Genomic DNA, 17,197 nt, shown 5'->3' with positions numbered 1-17,197 from the left:
TGGTGAACTCTAAAGATAATATTACCAATTTCGAAAATATCCGACTATTCTTCGTAGAGACCACATTCATCCGTTTATTGAGAGATGATAATCATATTATCGATTATATTGAAATCGGCTTTTTTCACTCACTCTCATTAATAACAGAGGAACTAAGTTGAACCGAGGACATATCCGAAGGAGAACTTGGTAAGAAAGGGGAGTCGTGGCTTTGAAAAAGTATGCGAAGCCGAGACAACATTCATCGTTCAGGGCCGATTGCTCCATCTCTGTCTTCACCACGCGCATGTTTCGCGCTGCAGTGTCTAAAGTGGGTATCCAACAAGATTTTTGCCCTTGAGGTTGAGATGCGATTGAGGTTATTCTATAGGCACCAATGTTCTGCGGCAGTTGTCTGCGGGGTCATTTCGATAGCAGCATGGTTGGGGATAGTGATTTGGCCGGCTAAGGAATCACGAATGGGTGAACCAGCAACCAGACACCATCGACGAGTAATGGTGACCACTGACGGATTTCGCTTTAGATACAATATATTTCACCATCTAACGAGGATATATAAACGAACACTTAGAGATGTCACAAATGATACAGTCGTTTTACTCAAAAAAATATTTTATTGAGTTAATTTACACATTTACAATGGTGTTTAAGAAGACGAACCGACACCACTTTAAAACACGTCTCACCGAGAGAAAAACTATTCCGAGGCTGGAAACATGTACCATTACCAATTCCCAAGCCAAGTTCCTTTCCTTCATTCGATAGACTGAAATCTGCCCTCACCAACCCGACTGAACAATAAAACATTGCCCATTGCCGTTGGTCAGCCGTCGAGGACACCACACCACAACACCATTCGTGAAATTACTCCTGACACACGATTCCCAGCCAAGTAAGGGCAAAGGCATCGAAATGTCACGAAAATCTTTAACCTGGCATATCGGGGAGTTTTCATCAAAAAAATCTGAATCTACTCTACAAGTATATAGCAAACAATTTAATCGAAAGACGAAAAGGTCCTCGGTGTCTAAAATGCATTCGCAAACGTCCCTTTGGTACACTATTGACGCAGTGGACCGGCCTCGTTCTGTCGCCATGGAAAGACGATCAGGATGACGAATTGGACTGCATATTATAGGAGTCTGCCTTTTGGCGGTTTCTCCCACAACTTTCGCTGAATGTCGCGAGATTTTCACAGGCATTTTACCAATCGAGTCTTTAAACTATCCTTGCTGATGTGAACATGGATATAAAGTCTGCGAAAAACGGTGAGTTGGCGTACATGTACAAGACACCCATTATCGGCGTCGAGCCCGTTTCATTTCGTCGTCGGTCTCTACGCGAGACCATTTGCGTCGTGTTGAAACGATCATGGTGAATATGACGAGTTTTCCAGTTTGGGATGTCAAACAGAATACATTTGTGGACTAATGTTGTGACGATGAACAACAGTCGCAGCAACAAAACGTTGGCAAATGATTTGATGATTGTTCCTTAATCCTCCCTTATTTCACGAAATCAAGTCCTACATCCTAATAAATAGCACGCTACAGCTACAAAAACTAACATTTCACAAGCATCAACTGCAGTAATACACTTCGGGAGGGTAATCATGACTCCAGCGGTAACTTTCATGTGGAAGCACGAATTTAGGTTTTTCACTTGTAGTCATATTGAGCTCTGCGCCCTTTAAGTAGAAATGGACATTCGGACATTGACCAAGATTCACAGCAACTAGCTCTGGACAATCAACATCAACTTCCATGACGTCATGGCACCCGAACAAGTTGAGGTATTTCATCGGCGGAGCCTGGATGTTCACGTGACTGAATTCTCGCGATTTCTCAAGATTCAGATGCGAGATATTGGGACATCCAGCAAGTGCCATCTGCAGGACGTAGTCTGGAAGGCAACACCGATACAGAACAATTGTCTTTGCGAGGGGTGTGCTCACACTGAACATGTTGACTTTGCAGTCGAACAAGCGCAAGAAGCCAATTGCCGAAAACGCCTGGATGACGCAGGACTCAAGGCACACCTGGTCGTCACTGCAAAGATTGAGCTCAATGGAGTCAACGCTACAGCACTGGATGACCATGGAGCGTAGATTGGGCACCCCTGCCAAAGCTACTTTACACAAATGATTTGCGACTATGTACATGTGGTTGAAAGGAATGAGATCAGTGTCTGCTTCCGTGTGGATCAGCCTCAAGGTTGGACTCCGGACATACACCGTGCGGCACCCGAACTCCCCAAGGAGACACAGTTCCTGGATGGACGGACATGTCGTCTCGTCTATCGCCAAATTCTCCTCTCGGATCCGTCCCAGTTTTAGAGACAAGAGACTCGGATTATTTGTCAAGGTGTGTCTTAATGATCGCATGTCTAACTCATCACAGTTATTTAGCTCCAATATTGCAAGTCTTTCGCTTCGGATATTGATTGTACGTAAGACCTTGCAACCGTCAACCTGAAGACGCCTCAACCTCGGCGCAAAGATCTCTAGATGTTCCATGGACTCCATTCCGTGGTCGATTGTGACGTGACGTAAGTTGGCCGCCGTGATGCTGACGAAAAGGACACTCCACATGTTGAAGAGGTAGATCTTCTGGAGGGAGGAAGAGACAAGGCGGATTCCGTGGAGGTGCTGAAACGATCAAATAAAATACCATGTCAGTTCTTTTCTAAATGAGACATTGCTCTTTCTTTTTCTCGTTGCTATAATAGCGAATATAAATGCTGTTGCTAATCTGATTAGGTTGTCCAGTTGTCAACTGTACAAAAATGGTTATATATAGTATATCTCTGGAATGGATGGGGAAAATTGCAATGGGTTTTCTGCTGTGTGTAAACGGTCCGGTGCACTGCGACAATTTCTCAAAGCAGGAAATAACAAAATAATGGGATATTGCGCTTTTAAGCTACTGAGGAGCTGATCTTCGGAAGAAAAAGAAGATATTGTTGTTAATATTAATGAAAGGACATGCCGCATCATGAGCCTCGTCGCATTCATCCAATCAGAACTGGAGAAAGCAGAGGGGCCTGGCTCACCTCGGTGAGGCCTTCAGGCTCATCTCTCTACAAGGACCGCGTTATAACGATGTAGTGACGTAGTAAGTTAAAATCTATACTGGAGGGCCATGAACTTAATCGAGACTTTCCCGAGAAATAGTCCAGCGAGTGGCTTCGGGAGAGTTGGTTAAAACTTTGTTGAGAGCATGCTACTATTACACACATTTAGCGTGGGCATCCAATAAGAGATTGGGATTGACAATGAAAAATATTGATCCTCTAAAACATAAAGAAACCCATAAACCGCGTTGACGTCAATTTGCCATATAGAAGACCTGCCTTGGGGAGTGGGTCAATCCAATCCATGAGGACCTGTTGTGGCGGGGCCAACATCAGCATATCTGTTCCGTTTAGTGACGGGTATTTCGTGAGCTCAATTCCACCCCGGGCCGAGGCCAGGGCGATCCGCGACCGAGAAGCTGTTTTGTGATGATCAGTAAGTGTTGTATGACCATGCGCAGTCGCGTATATATATCGTTCCAAACATCCTTCAATCTATATGCTGCATTGAGATTGTCCCGCGTTTGGCGCACATCTGATGGTGGTCATCCTCGTTAATTTAATCTAAATAACAATGAATTTTCTACTTTTGCTTTCCACGGCCAACAAATCTGCTCAAGTATCTCCCCCTGCTGTGAAATTCGCGAAGCAATAGCTACCATGGCGCGCGCATCCTTCTACGGTCCCTCCGAGTCCCACAGTCTCGTGTGCATATGGAGTTGATACGGAAAGGAGTGCCTTATTCAATTGAGTACGAAAAAGTGCTCGGGAAGAACGATTACTGAGGAAAGGGTTGCTGGTCTTAGCTTTCAAAAATATTCATATCATTTCTAATAAAAACCTTGGTGTTGTCGTGCGCCAGTGCGCGCGCGAACGATTTCCAAATCAAAATCTCTTGTGAAGTTTCTTGGTTGCTTACAGAAATTGTCCCACATACAGGCTGATTGCATCAATTTGCACGGCGCCCGTCTCAAATTATTAATCTGTCCCCTTTACATAAGAGTACGGTTTTCATACAAATCTTGATACATCTGTAGAGCAATGGAAATGCAGCTGTAATACAATGCAATTCATTATTGGAGGAATTATTCCTAAAGAATTGGACACCACTCTGCCTACAATATCTAAACACATTGCTATTTGAATAAGGAATGGATCAATACCTGATCGATAACTAATATGAATGGAGCCAATGGGCCTATATGATAATCAGGCCTGGAGCCAGAAACCTATTATCTGAAACCTGTTACAGGGGTTGCTTAGGCGACCATCAGATTGATGGCACTCGTGACGTCAATGGTGGGCGTGGCCACATATGGTACCAGTATTAAGCATACACAAAGAAGCCGTTAAGTACAAAAGCCCATGGGCTGTAGACAATCCAAGTAGTAGACGAGTGAAAAGTTTTGTTTACGTCAATAAAACGTATGATAAAAAAGGCGTCTTTTTGTTTTCTATATTTTGCCTGACATTCTACGAGTGGCAGCCAAAAACGAGTGTTCTGAGACATAATGAGGTAAGCACACGACTTCTACCAACTTCCCTACTAAGGAGCTTTCGAAGGCGCAAGATTATTTATCTGAATATTAAAGGGGCAACTTGGGCAAAAGATATGTTGCTTTTTCATAGAAAACAGCTTCCTGCAGGACCGTGACTTCTCCGAACAGGGTGATTTAAAATCATTGAGCTGCAATACACGGCGCAAAAGAACTGGGTGTAGCCATAGGTCTGCATGAAATTCACAAGCCATGTCCGAAAATGCCTTGCAACGCCAGCAAAAATCGTTGTAAGAGATTAGCATACCAGTAAGTGTGATACTAGAAGTGGCGACGCATGGTGGTAAACAGGAGCATCACCCATCCCGGTACCTGAAATTCAACGCTAATGAAAGGATCGTCGAGACTCGTTTGTGGGTTTTTTTCTCTCACTCTGTGAATGCGCATGATGTATACATTTGTTAGATGTCTGGAGGTTCTATATATGGATATATTCTCGAGCATAATCCATATCTTGAATAACCCAGGCCTATCTCATCACCTGTTCCATGTTCCTACCATTCAAAGAGGTTTTTCATCAATAGGCCGCCTACAGAGGCATTGGCAGTACACACGCTGTGTATGCTGTGCTTTCATATGTCAGCAATGCACAGAGATGCATCTAACAGTTCGGAACCATTGTTGACGAAATCAGACTGCGGACGCTGATTTTAAACGTACCGACGTACCATCACATAGCCTATCGTTTTTCGGGGCTGTCAATTTCGAAGGGTTCCGCATAACTTCATTCGCAGCACTTTTGGTGAACCCTTGTTACAGTCTCAGTATCGTTGAAATATTGTTAATTGTTTTTCGCATAGAAGCACTCATTTAGGGGTTCCACGGTATGTATATACCACTTTGAATCGCAGAACACCTTTCTCAAATCGGCTGAGCTAGATCATAAAAGATGGGTTATAATGCATTAGATATGTACATGTAGTTGTGTAATTCAGTTGAAGACGCAATTTGATAACTCAGGTCAAGCTAGATCACAGTTGAAGACGCGATTTGATAACTCAGGTCAAGCTGGATCACAGTTGAAGATGCGATTTGATAACTCAGGTCAAGCTGGATCACAGTTGAAGACGCGATTTCATAACTCAGGTCAAGCTGGATCACAGATAAGACGCGATTTCATAACTCAGGTCAAGCTGGATCACACTGAGTTAAGACGCGATTTGATAACTCAGGTCAAGCTGGATCACAGTTGAAGATGCGATTTGATAATTCAGGACAATGTGCAACTATGCGGTCTTCGCTATCGAGATCACCGGGTGCAGTATTCATTGTGTCGGAGCAATGTTCAGGCTACAGCAGAGACAATTCTCGTACAAGAACAGAACACCACTTAAACAAAGGACTTTAACAATAAGTTTTACCGTGCGTATTTGCAGCTACTTCAAGACAACGATCATGTACGTGATGATGCTACACTTACGTACCTCACAATTGCTGATGCTAAGCCTTCTCAGTCCAGGGAGTTTATCCACCATCTCCCACAACTCATCCATTTCGATGGGCACGAAATGAAGGCACAACACCGAAAGTAAGTGGGCAAAATCCGAATTAGCCAAAGACAGAGCTATCCTTCCTCCCTCTTGCATGGCTCGTTCGCTCCTCATATCATTCAAGCGCAGTCCCGAGTTGATCTTGAGGTTGACCGTATGCAGATGGGGTAGTCTTTGCAGCATCGCATGGACTCCCTCGGCAGTAACGCTCCAACAAGCATTCAAGGAGATCAAACGCAAGTTTGGGAAGTATTCACATATTTGCTCCAACTCTGTGTCTGTGATGGTGAATCCTCCGTTCACATGAATTTGCTCCAGTTGGGTCAAGCTGGACAGGCTCTCAATGATCTTCTGCGTCCACAGGACGGGCAACCGTAGGCACCTCAGGTTCCGTAGCTGGGGAATGAGGGCAAAGAGGGACTCGTACACTGGGGCAGTCTCCTTCCACGTCAGGGTCTGTACGTGTCGGCCATAGATCCTGAACAGGGTGTCGATGAGGGAGAAGTGCCAGTAGTCGTAGTCTGTCGGGTCGATGTGGATTGACCGCCAAAGGGAGCCCGTCGACTGTAAAATCTGCCTCCATTTTTGACAGACGAGAGCTATCAAAGGAAGCTGATGTTGGATTGGATGGAGGTAGGAGAATATCCTCGCGCACAGTTCGTCTGGGAGGTTGGTGAAATTGTTCCTAGCATATTGCGGACACGGGCCGCTGATTGAGTGAATTCCTTCCATCGATTGGTGCCCATTCTAAGACTGTTTCTCCATCGCAAGAGACTCCTTCATAAACCGTTCATTCAGATGTCAACACCACGTAGCGAATGTAATCGATATATGGAACCTATCAGAGTCACATGATCTATGACGTCATGTCATTCATTCATGAGAATCTCTCAATGGATGTTGTACTATTGCTATGCCTAGAAAAGTGAGATAAGCATATGTTGTTCATACACACATATCACACTGGATAGTCCATGTCCATATATGGTAAGGTTGCGAGCAGGGCAGCTGTTTCATTTGAATGTATGAACCGGTGGATGAAACAACATTCAGTGCCAGTGTGTATGATCAGATGACAGCTCCTGTACGCTCTCACAGAAATCCACTTCCCCGATCGATATCATGCATCGACGTCATATTCTGTAGAAGCGTGTTGCATTCCAATCCGCCACCCACTACCAGATTACTGCCACCTTTCTCACAACGCTTTCGATGCCATCTATTTTTACCAAATAAGCACTCGACCTTTCGTTCCATGCAGAAACAATAAAAAATCTTTCTTAAAATACTAGGAATTCTTATGCAGAAGAGCACGGAGCAATATAATTTTAAAAATGGCAATTATTAAATCGACCAATACCTGGCATCTTTTTTAAAACATGATGTTTTGACTTGACTCTATACACCACGTGGTATATAATGTAAAGTTGAATTGACGACGAAAGACGTCAATTTAGAGCAAGAGCCATCTATTTCTGAATTCAGCAGATACCAAATCGAATTGATTCCTTGAGAGCGAGAGACATATATTTCTTAATTCAGCAAACTAAATCGTATTCTGCATTCGTGAGAGTAAGAGCCATCTATTTTAGAATTCAGCAGACTAAATCGTATTCTGCTTCCTTGAGAGCAAGAGCCATCTATTTTAGAATTCAGCAGACTAAATCGTATTCTGCCTTCTTGAGAGCAAGAGACATCTATTTTAGAATTCAGCAGACTAAATCGTATTCTGCCTTCTTGAGAGCAAGAGACATCTATTTTAGAATTCAGCAGACTAAATCGTATTCTGCTTCCTTGAGAGCAAGAGCCATCTATTTTAGAATTCAGCGGACTAAATCGTATTCTGCCTTCTTGAGAGCAAGAGACATCTATTTTAGAATTCAGCAGACTAAATCGTATTCTGCTTCCTTGAGAGCAAGAGCCATCTATTTTAGAATTCAGCAGACTAAATCGTATTCTGCCTTCTTGAGAGAAAGAGCCGTAAATTTCTGAATCCAGCAGACTAAATCGTATTGCTTCCTTGAGGATAAGAGACATCTATCTGGAATAATATTAATATATTGCTTCCCTGATGAGGGCACGAGTCAGGACCGTATTTTACCTTTTGGTCCGGAGAGGGGCAATAAGCTTTCTGGGGGAGGACGGAACAAGAAGGAGCTAATAAAAGAGGTGAAAAACCACAAGTTGCATCTTAAATAAACACGTCTTTTTATTCATTAGTACAATGACGAACGTCGCCAACATTGCACATACCATTTTTACTTGTCGGTAATGATGGATTTCTTGTTGTAAATTGAGAAACGTTATCCATACGAAGTCCCAGCAAAAGGTCCAAGCTCATTGGTCACCGTAGCATTCATGCAAAAGCAAAAAATAAAGACTAGAGCATTTCGAATGTTTAGCATACGTGTTTACGTCATGTACACGTACATCTATTATATACATTATAATCGCTCGTGTATATAGCTATATAGCACTTCACAAGATATTCAGAAACTATTTAATCATCACCTGGAAGATAGGACAAGCATGGCCATCGTATTGGTGAGGATATATTTACACTTGTCCTCCTTTTTGTTTTGAATTGAAGCCTGACTCTTTCTCGCGGGGCAAATAGCAGATCCACGTCTCACCTTCGAGTTCATGAGAAGTATTCCAAATTAGAGCTACCGGAAGTGTCCCGTGTCTTAATAACATGCAATTACTCCACCTTGAATATTGGTCGAAAGCTGCAGACATTTTCGTATCCTCAAACTTGCTTCTCGTATGCCATCATCAGAGTCATTCACTAATCAGTGCGGAATCTTTTCTTGAACGGCAGTTTGATCGGCATTCGTCGCTTTCGGGTTCCAGGGATGACGTCGTCTTTTCCCACAGAGGTGTTTGAAAATGTTTCAATCACCGTTATTTCATTGTCCGGAGAACAGGGTATGACGTCGATGATCTCCTCATCCGTGGATGCGTCAAATGTTTCATCCTTTGCAGTTGAAACCGTGGATATGAGCGAAGTTGGTTCAGAACTTTCCCGAGTAGACTGTTGTGCCTCGAGGTCTGCTGTTTGCGCGTTTGGAGCTGTCATGACACCAGTCTCGTCTTGAGACAAAGCACGCTTTCTTTCCGAACCCGAAGCTTCATTTTTCTGCATTTGAAATTTTACCAACTCTTCCAAAGTATATTCAGGTGAAAGATCGCCCTTCTTGAATTCTCGAAGAAGAGTCGTTGCGTTTTCGACCAGGAGTAGACCCCTTGCTGCCCGATTTACTGTCTTGGATCCGTAGGCCTTGGCATGCTTTTCGACGTCGATCATGCAGTTGTGTACCATCTTTGGGGCAGATCCGTACTTCTCACCACACTCTCCCTGCAGAATGTAAGTGACTTCAATACCCGCGACGCCAAGCAGCTGCAGCTCGACGGGATCAGAACCATGATCATGGACGTAAAACAAGCCGACCAGCTCTAAGCTGTTCTTTAAGAACCATATCATCTTCTGAAACACATTCTGCAAGGTCTTCGTACTGTCGGGCTTCAACACTCCCATTGGAAGAACATGAACCGTGACCATCACAAGACCGTTAAGAATCATCAGAAGAATCTGCAAGTCGAACTTCGTTCTCCAGTTGATCAATCTACGGAGCTTGCTAACTTTTGTGAAGCTGTGGATGCCTTGGAGTGTGTTGATGAACGATTGGAACAAGTACTTGAACTGCGACTTAAGGCCGGGAAGCGCTAGGAGTTGTCTCGGTTTGTTTAGTTGGACGGGTCCAATGCGTGGCCGGGTGAGAATGATACCATCCCCTTCCACATTCTTCAGGACCGCATGGGTGGCAGGAACCTTGTTATTACCAGGCAAAAAACGCACCGTAGTTTTGAGTGTCGGTTCTTTTCCTCCGACAGCATCAACTTTCAGTTTCGCACTCACGTTTCGTTTTCCGACCTTCTGCGTCTGACTCATCGTTTCACTTGTCTCCCTTTGAGAAACAGAACCTGCTGCTAACGCAGTCCCTGGATTGATTTGAACCAGATGATCAATATTGTTTAACCTGATGACGGAAACCATAGGCCTACCATTATTGGTTCTTCCTGGTACTGTTGTCAGTATCTGTTGCCCTGGGTCAGGCCGATAGTCACTACCAGAACTCGTGTGAATGATACTACACTTCACAGAATTTGAAGAGTTACCTTCACGCCTATTTAACGAGTTGATATAGTCTTGGACAATGTGTGGGTTATATGGCAGAGAAATGGGCATTTTCGAAGAACCATTTCGCATGTGACTCGGGATTTGTTCTCCACGACCTGCTTCGAGTCGACATTTCTCGTTGAAAGCAGGCATTTTAATGACGCCCGGAGGAGGATTTTGCTTCTTTCTGTCAGTAGGCTGACATCCAGCATTTCCAGGTTTTTCATCTTCCGTTCGCTGGTATTTCTGCGCCAGGGCGGTCCGTACGAATGGCTCAAGAATACGCTTAATACTTTGAATTGTGTCCTTACCAGTCTGCTCAGACTCAAGACTTGTTATATCGCCGACATCAGTCAATGACTGGCCCACCGCTGAGCTTGGCTGCTTTGGAACCAATCGCAAGGTCACACTCATGGTCCGAACACTTGGACTCGAATCATGTTTCACCTCGAGGTTTGTAGTAGCGTTCTTATCCGGAATGTAACTCGGTAATTGCCTCGGTTGTCTTACGCATCGTTTTTCACTGGTCGGAAGTCTTTCCTCCATTGCAAAGACGTTTGACAAACCTTCCGACTGCTCATGAAATAGAATCGGAGAGTGATGATGAATCCTAAAGCGGCGAACTCCTTGGAGGTGACATCCTCGAACACACTGGAAGTTGTGACGTCACGTCGCTTACCAACAGACCGACAACTAGCACTTTGTTTCCAGGAATGAAAAGATTCCGACGTGCCAACAGTTGAAACGTTGCTTTGCCGTAACAGTGCATCGGCAGCGTAACAGTGGAACGTTAGGACATGTTTCCCAAAACTACAGAAAAATGACAACACAAAAGCGATCGTTGCCTATTTCTTAAATTAATGCAAAAATGAAGTGGAAGCAGTAATGCAGTAAGAAGAGCCAACTTTTTTCTTTTTTTTTTACTGTAACGTTACGTTGCCAGAAAGCACCATGTCAGTTTTCGGGCTTGATTTGATATGGGGATTAGGCCTACGTGTTTCACTGTTTCAGTACATGTAGTTCAGTGTTTGGTTTCTCGGGGTTCACAGACAGAGAGTTACTTCTTTATTAAGCAAGCAAGCCTAGATCATGGCAAAGATTGGTATCCTTTTACTAATTAGGGTGGCCCTGATAAGGGCCGTTGAGTCGGTAAGCTTCATGCGGTGATTTTTACAGCTTTGGAAGCTTCCTCCTTACAGATTTCTTGGCTGGAGACCTCTTGGCTTTCTTTGGAGATTTCCTCTTGGCTTTCTTTCCTGGTTTCCTCTTGGGGCTCTTCGTCTTCTTCGCCTTGGTTGCTTTCTTAGCAGATTTTTTTGCTTTTGGCTTCTTTGCCTTTTTTGGTTTCTTTGCCTTCTTCGGTGTCTTTCTCCTTGGCTTCTTGGCTTTCTTCTTCTTTGGGGTCTTCTTCACTTTCTTTGGCTTCTTTGGTTCCTTTCCAAGGCGGAAACGTCCTGTGGCACCAATGGCAGTGGATCCCTTGGGGCGGACAAGACGGCCAGACAACAGACCACGAGCGAGCGCCAAACGCAGCATAGATGGAAGATGGGATTGAGTGATGCCCTTGAAGTTTGCCATGATGTACTTGGCAATAGCCTGGCGGGAGGAACCTTTGCGATCCTTCAATGCTTTCATTGCGGCAACGATCATGTCCAACGTCTTGGGATGAGCAGACACCTTGGCTCGCTTCGTTTTCCTCTTTGGAGAACCAGCTCTTCGCTTGGGTGAAGCTTTCCTCTTGGGTGACGCCTTTCTTTTGGGTGAAGCCTTTCTTTTGGGTGAAGCCTTCCTCTTGGATGAAGCCTTTCTTTTGGGTGAAGCCTTTCTTTTGGGTGAAGTCTTCCTCTTTGGTGAAGCCTTTCTCTTGGGCGATGCCTTCCGTTTGGGGGAAGTAGCCCTTTTCCTCTTTGGCGATGCCTTCCTCTTGGGAGAACCTTTCCTCTTGCTGGCGTTGTTGCTGATGTTGATGTTCTGGACCAGCGGGGAAGGTGACCTGCTCCTCACAGGACTTCCACTCCCAGTCGGAGGTTGACTTCCAGGCATATTCAATGACTTTCTTGCAGTAAGTCTCTAAGATGAATCGATATGACAGCAGACAGAAGTGACTGCGAATGATGAGGTCAGCCGGGAACTCCTGAATTTATCGGTCAGAGTTGTCGCAATGCGGACGTCGATGGAAGCCCGTCACTTTTAGCGCGAAGTTTGAAAAAGGGTGACGCGATGGAGAACTTTTTTGTGTTACTTGTCAAAGTTTGTCCCGTTGCTGAATATCAATCAGGTAACCCACCGCTATGTTTTATACGTGGTTGCGTAGCCAGCGATTATCAATTTTGTTTATTTGAATAAAAATAACGAACAATTCAACAGATTAAGATATCTTATTCATTTAAAAATGATATCCGACTCTCAGGTTTTAATGAATGCAAACGTTTGCTCCAGTATAATCCGGTTTTCTCCGAAATATTTGCCGATAATTCCTCAAATATATAATGAATGATCGAAGAGTGGCCCGTAGATTAAAAAATAAGTCTAGATTTAATGTTTTTTGCACAAATAGAATTGCATTTGCGCCCTCGAAAGTTTGTGCAAATAACACATTATTTCTCTTCGCCATCTTGATAACCACGGGCCCGACTTTCTTCAAGTTAAGACAAAGAAACTAACGAATATCGCATTTTATTTATTTTATGTTTATTCATTCTTTTAAAACTTGTAATTTTAGTCACTTTATCCTGATTTTGTAACGCTAAAAACGTCAAATGATCGGTAAATGATATCATTTCTGAATGATTAGATTAACTCTCTCAAGACTTCAATGAGGAACTCTCCCAAAAGTTAGTGTTGATTAGAGTAGGCCTATACTCTTATAGTTCCGTTTGACAATACATCCATTGAGAACGCCTTCTTAATTTAGCGCGAAATTCGATACCATCCAGAATATTTGAAGTTTATTTTGTGAGCCAACATATCTTTTCCAGGCCTATATACCTGACTTTCAGCAAAAAAGCAACTTAAAGGGGAACTTCAAGGCATCTTAAAGGCCATGGAAAATTCATTTCAAAAAGATTTAATCATAAAATTCCTGTTGAAACAGTAGGCCTACATGGGACATTGCGCTGACAACCTGCAAAGGCCTACTGTGTATCGTACACATCTCGTGGGGCTATCCATATGGAGTCACATCACATCACTGCACTGCATAATCCACTCACTGTCAAGGTTCCAAACCTTATACGGTATGAAACAGCCTGTGTATTTCCTCCATTAGGAATCCAATGCATCAGTGAGTTATGCTGTAGGCCTATAGGCCTATTATATGCAGCTGCAGACAGCCGACTGGCAATCCACAAAGTTTTGAACATTACATATGCTATATTTCAATGTCCCACAGTCTCAGGAGTCCTGGACACATATTGATCCTGTCATTCTTCGATCGAATTCTACGTATGCATTGTCAAAAGCTTCACCACATCTGGAATAGATTATAAAATAATAATGAGAAAATTTTGAAAAATTGAAAGTGTTGAGGTTTACCCTCTGGGCAGTAGGCTATGAAAACTAACTGGGAAAGAGTTTAATTCACAGTCAGGGTATGTCTTTCTAGCCCAAATCAGAAAGTAGGCCTATGTCCCAATCAGTGATATTTAACTCCGTATCTAAACGAGCCTCATCAGCCACGAAAGTCCGTCTCAATAGTGTGCATGTCCATGCGATTCTTCTATCTCTTAGGCATGATCGTGAGTCACTCAAAGAGCACATGCACGCGTGATGGCCAAGCTCCTGACACATACCTTCATATTCAAACTGGCCTTCGCCATCCAGATCCATCTCATTAATGAGCATGTCTACGTCATGTTCGGTCATCTTCTCCCCAAGCGTGAGGAGGGCGTGTCTGACTTCCCCCGCGCTCACTTTCCCGTCCATGTCCTTGTCGAAGATAGAGAAGCACTCCCTCAGGTCCTCCTCGGTGTGCTTGTCTTGGAGGCGGGTTTCAACCAGCTTCAGAAACTCAGGGAAGTCGATTTTATTTTTGCCTGAACATTGAAATTTGATTATGTGGACATTGTGGTGTTTTGATATTACAGCTAAACATTAAATATGAATCTTCCTATCATAATCATATGCAAATGCAAATTTGTCTCGTCTAAAAGGTAATCCGGTTGGAAAGACATGTCCATGTACAACTGGCACAATTTCGAGAGGAACTGGGTCTGCACCAGCTCTGAGCTTGACAACTTGCCTGCTTTTTGAAGGTCATTCTGCACAAGTTCAAGATCTTCGTCTGAGGGCCGTAGACCTGCCGATCTCAGAATCTCTCCCAGGTGACGTACGGCTACCGAGCCGTTCCGTTCGTGGTCGTACAGGCTGAACACTTCAGCAAACTCTGAAATTAACGAAAAATGTCTTTGTTAATGGAATGCTATTCGCAATAATGTGTATAGAGCCAATCATCCAGGAGGGTGAGATCTGTCGACTTGAGACCCAAGTGCATCATTGAAGAATTGTGAGGACAAGAATCACAGAAACAGCGTTACGGCTATATATAGGTCTGAAAAGTAGCTGAAAATGAAAAGGAATCATCATTTTACCAGTCAGATTACGTTTAGTCCTAGCTACATTTGAGGCAGGCTTTACCTCAGATCGCAGCCCTAAACCAACTTGCCCCGATGTAGGCATTTATACGCACACTAAACAGTAAAAGTCCAATAACTACTGAAGCCGCTGAAGTTCCATCACCAGTGAAGTACGCGAACGTACGCACATGTATATATTGCATGAAATATCACCCGTGTGAAGTACCGATTTTAACAAGCACGATTCGATATTCTGCAGAGAGTGTCAGGATGACAGTCGCTATTGGCAAGTGGTGCTTCAACAACACAAGTAGAATAGGCTACATTTAATTAGGTATTCACAAAGTCCTCGATCGAAGACGCCTCCAACATTTGTTCCCCCTTGAACAACAGTGACCACACTAAAAGAGTACCCCTGGGCTTTTCATAACGACTGCATTATTACGTGTGAACATCAACAAACCCCATTGTTCCGAATTTTGCTCTTGTTGCACATTACCTGCTTTTTCAGCCGCCGAAAAGCTTCTTTTTCTTGCCTGAAAAGTACAAAAGGATGTTCAGAAATCAATATTGCTATGCATGTAATCGCCTGAAAAGTCAATGTTAAATGCTTCCATACACTAGACAGCTGGATGACTTTTCAATGGGGAATCACAGACAAACGAGTCGATCTATCTTTCAGCGTTCCCAAACAATCAAGGGAAACGCTAAGAAATGTTACAGCGGCGATGTAAACATTGTAATTGGAGGAAACAAGGATGAACGGTTTGCCTCAAATCTCAATGTGACAAGCGGGGCAGCTGATGTTTCTGAATATGCCCGCAAATGAGGTCGCTGATGACAATCTCGACTGCGCATAAGGTTGCTTATGATTGCCTCGCCGTTGAGGTATGGTGCTGATGACTGCCTCGCCTGTGGTGAGTAAGGTTGCTGATGACAATCTTGCATGCGAATGAGGTTGTTGATGAAAGCCTGGCTACACGATGGAACATTGTTTGAGCTTTTGTGATGGCCCAGCAAAGAATAATGGATTGCACTGTCAGTGAAGTGACCTACCTCATTTTTAAAAATATTCCTCCGCCTAGCAACCTGCGCCATAACAATTCCGTAATGGAGTTGTACGATAAACCTCAAACAAGTGTGGGCTTTTGTTATAATTCTGATCGCAAACGTGCACATAAGCACTAAATTTAGACAGGTTCACCAGCTGGCATCTATAACTAATTCTGTTCGCACGCAGGCCTACAGGTATATCTGATATACAGTCATACACGACTTAGATTTTAGACCTGCGATGCAAATCATGTTGAAAATCGATAGCCCACACTATTCGCTTTCATCATAAGCCGACGGTCACGTGCAAAGACGATCTCACAGATTATTCCAATCATCACAGGGTGTCGCGTGTGCCAAGAGCCGATATATGGCTATTTAGACTTTCGCCCGCAAACTTGCGTGTTATCTATTGTGGGGCGAGATCACCTATATCTCGGGTTGCCCATGCAGGCCTCTCATCCAAGATGGCCACCAGAGCAGCCATCTTAGATAACGTCTCGATCATTGATTCAAATTCATTCATTGGCCAATCAGCGTCGTCGAGTTGCATTGGAAACATGGTCGAGTTGCATTATTGGGAAACCCGGTCCACGAATGGTATGTATGCGGCTATGCCGGCTATCATATATGTGTTTATCAATACAATTCAGGATTTATTCTTGAAACATAGTTCTTCGAACAACTTTACTACGTGTATTCTTTTTGAGGATGTTTCATCCCACACAGACATCATACAGCTGTACAGTATCACAGACAATTACAAGTCGTAAACAAAGGCCGTGGGCGTGATGCGCAAATGGGAAAACGGTTACATGTATGTAGAGATGAGCCTTAATACACTTCAGGCTTCAATCCCAGAAGACACTTACCATTGCAATGATAATCCAATGGATGAGTTTCAGTTTTAAGAATCCCTTGTGCAAAGTCGACGCAGGGGGCAATGATAGTCTTGACTCCCAGCTGTGTGATAAACTGTTCAAAATGTTCAAAAGTGATATACACTGCGTGATCCACGGGTGGTGAGTGCTAGGTCAAGTGTCCAAAACAATTCAACGCAAGCACTATCACATATAACTCACCACTATCCAGAACACCTATTTATTTTCGCGCTCTATTTGATTTCGGTTCGGAATTTATTTAATGGTTCTTCGCCTCACAGACAATGTATGTGGAAATAAGCCAAGTGCTCCAAGTTTGACTTTCAACATTGAGGAATGGGCCTACTTAAGGGGCTCGTTCACAGAGGAACTGCTGTGTTCCGACTAAATA

At 43.7% G+C, this 17,197-nt stretch overlaps 3 protein-coding genes across 5 annotated transcripts; all 3 read right to left on the bottom strand.

Moving 5' to 3' along the window:
- Positions 1 to 611: 611 nt before the first annotated feature.
- Positions 612 to 6,918, bottom strand: LOC135485499 (uncharacterized). Its single transcript, XM_064767592.1, has 2 exons — positions 6,053 to 6,918; positions 612 to 2,647 (listed from the first exon to the last, which is right to left on the bottom strand). Exons 1-2 carry the CDS (start codon positions 6,848 to 6,850, stop codon positions 1,580 to 1,582), a joined length of 1,866 nt encoding a protein of 621 aa, XP_064623662.1. The 5' UTR covers positions 6,851 to 6,918; the 3' UTR covers positions 612 to 1,579.
- A 4,533-nt stretch (positions 6,919 to 11,451) lies between these two features.
- Positions 11,452 to 12,341, bottom strand: LOC135484614 (sperm-specific protein PHI-2B/PHI-3-like). Its single transcript, XM_064766248.1, has one exon. The coding sequence runs from the start codon at positions 12,339 to 12,341 to the stop codon at positions 11,469 to 11,471; it is 873 nt and encodes a 290-aa protein (XP_064622318.1). The 3' UTR covers positions 11,452 to 11,468.
- Positions 12,342 to 12,972: 631 nt separating this feature from the next.
- LOC135485497 (neo-calmodulin-like) lies at positions 12,973 to 16,967 on the bottom strand. Of its 3 annotated transcripts, none has more exons than XM_064767590.1 (5): positions 16,798 to 16,967; positions 15,372 to 15,408; positions 14,539 to 14,682; positions 14,090 to 14,332; positions 12,973 to 13,770 (listed from the first exon to the last, which is right to left on the bottom strand). In XM_064767590.1, the coding sequence occupies exons 1-5, from the start codon at positions 16,798 to 16,800 to the stop codon at positions 13,739 to 13,741; spliced, it is 459 nt and encodes a 152-aa protein (XP_064623660.1). In that variant the 5' UTR covers positions 16,801 to 16,967; the 3' UTR covers positions 12,973 to 13,738. The 3 variants fall into 3 exon arrangements, with proteins under 3 accessions (XP_064623660.1, XP_064623658.1, XP_064623659.1); XM_064767588.1 differs by lacking the exon at positions 16,798 to 16,967 and adding an exon at positions 15,929 to 16,151; XM_064767589.1 differs by lacking the exons at positions 15,372 to 15,408; positions 16,798 to 16,967 and adding an exon at positions 14,888 to 15,285.
- Between the last annotated feature and the right edge of the window lie 230 nt (positions 16,968 to 17,197).

Source organism: Lineus longissimus, chromosome 3 (assembly GCF_910592395.1).
Source record: "Lineus longissimus chromosome 3, tnLinLong1.2, whole genome shotgun sequence".
NCBI lineage: Eukaryota > Metazoa > Nemertea > Pilidiophora > Heteronemertea > Lineidae > Lineus > Lineus longissimus.
Note: the sequence above shows the minus strand (reverse complement) of the source record. Positions and strands in the feature narration are given on the sequence as shown.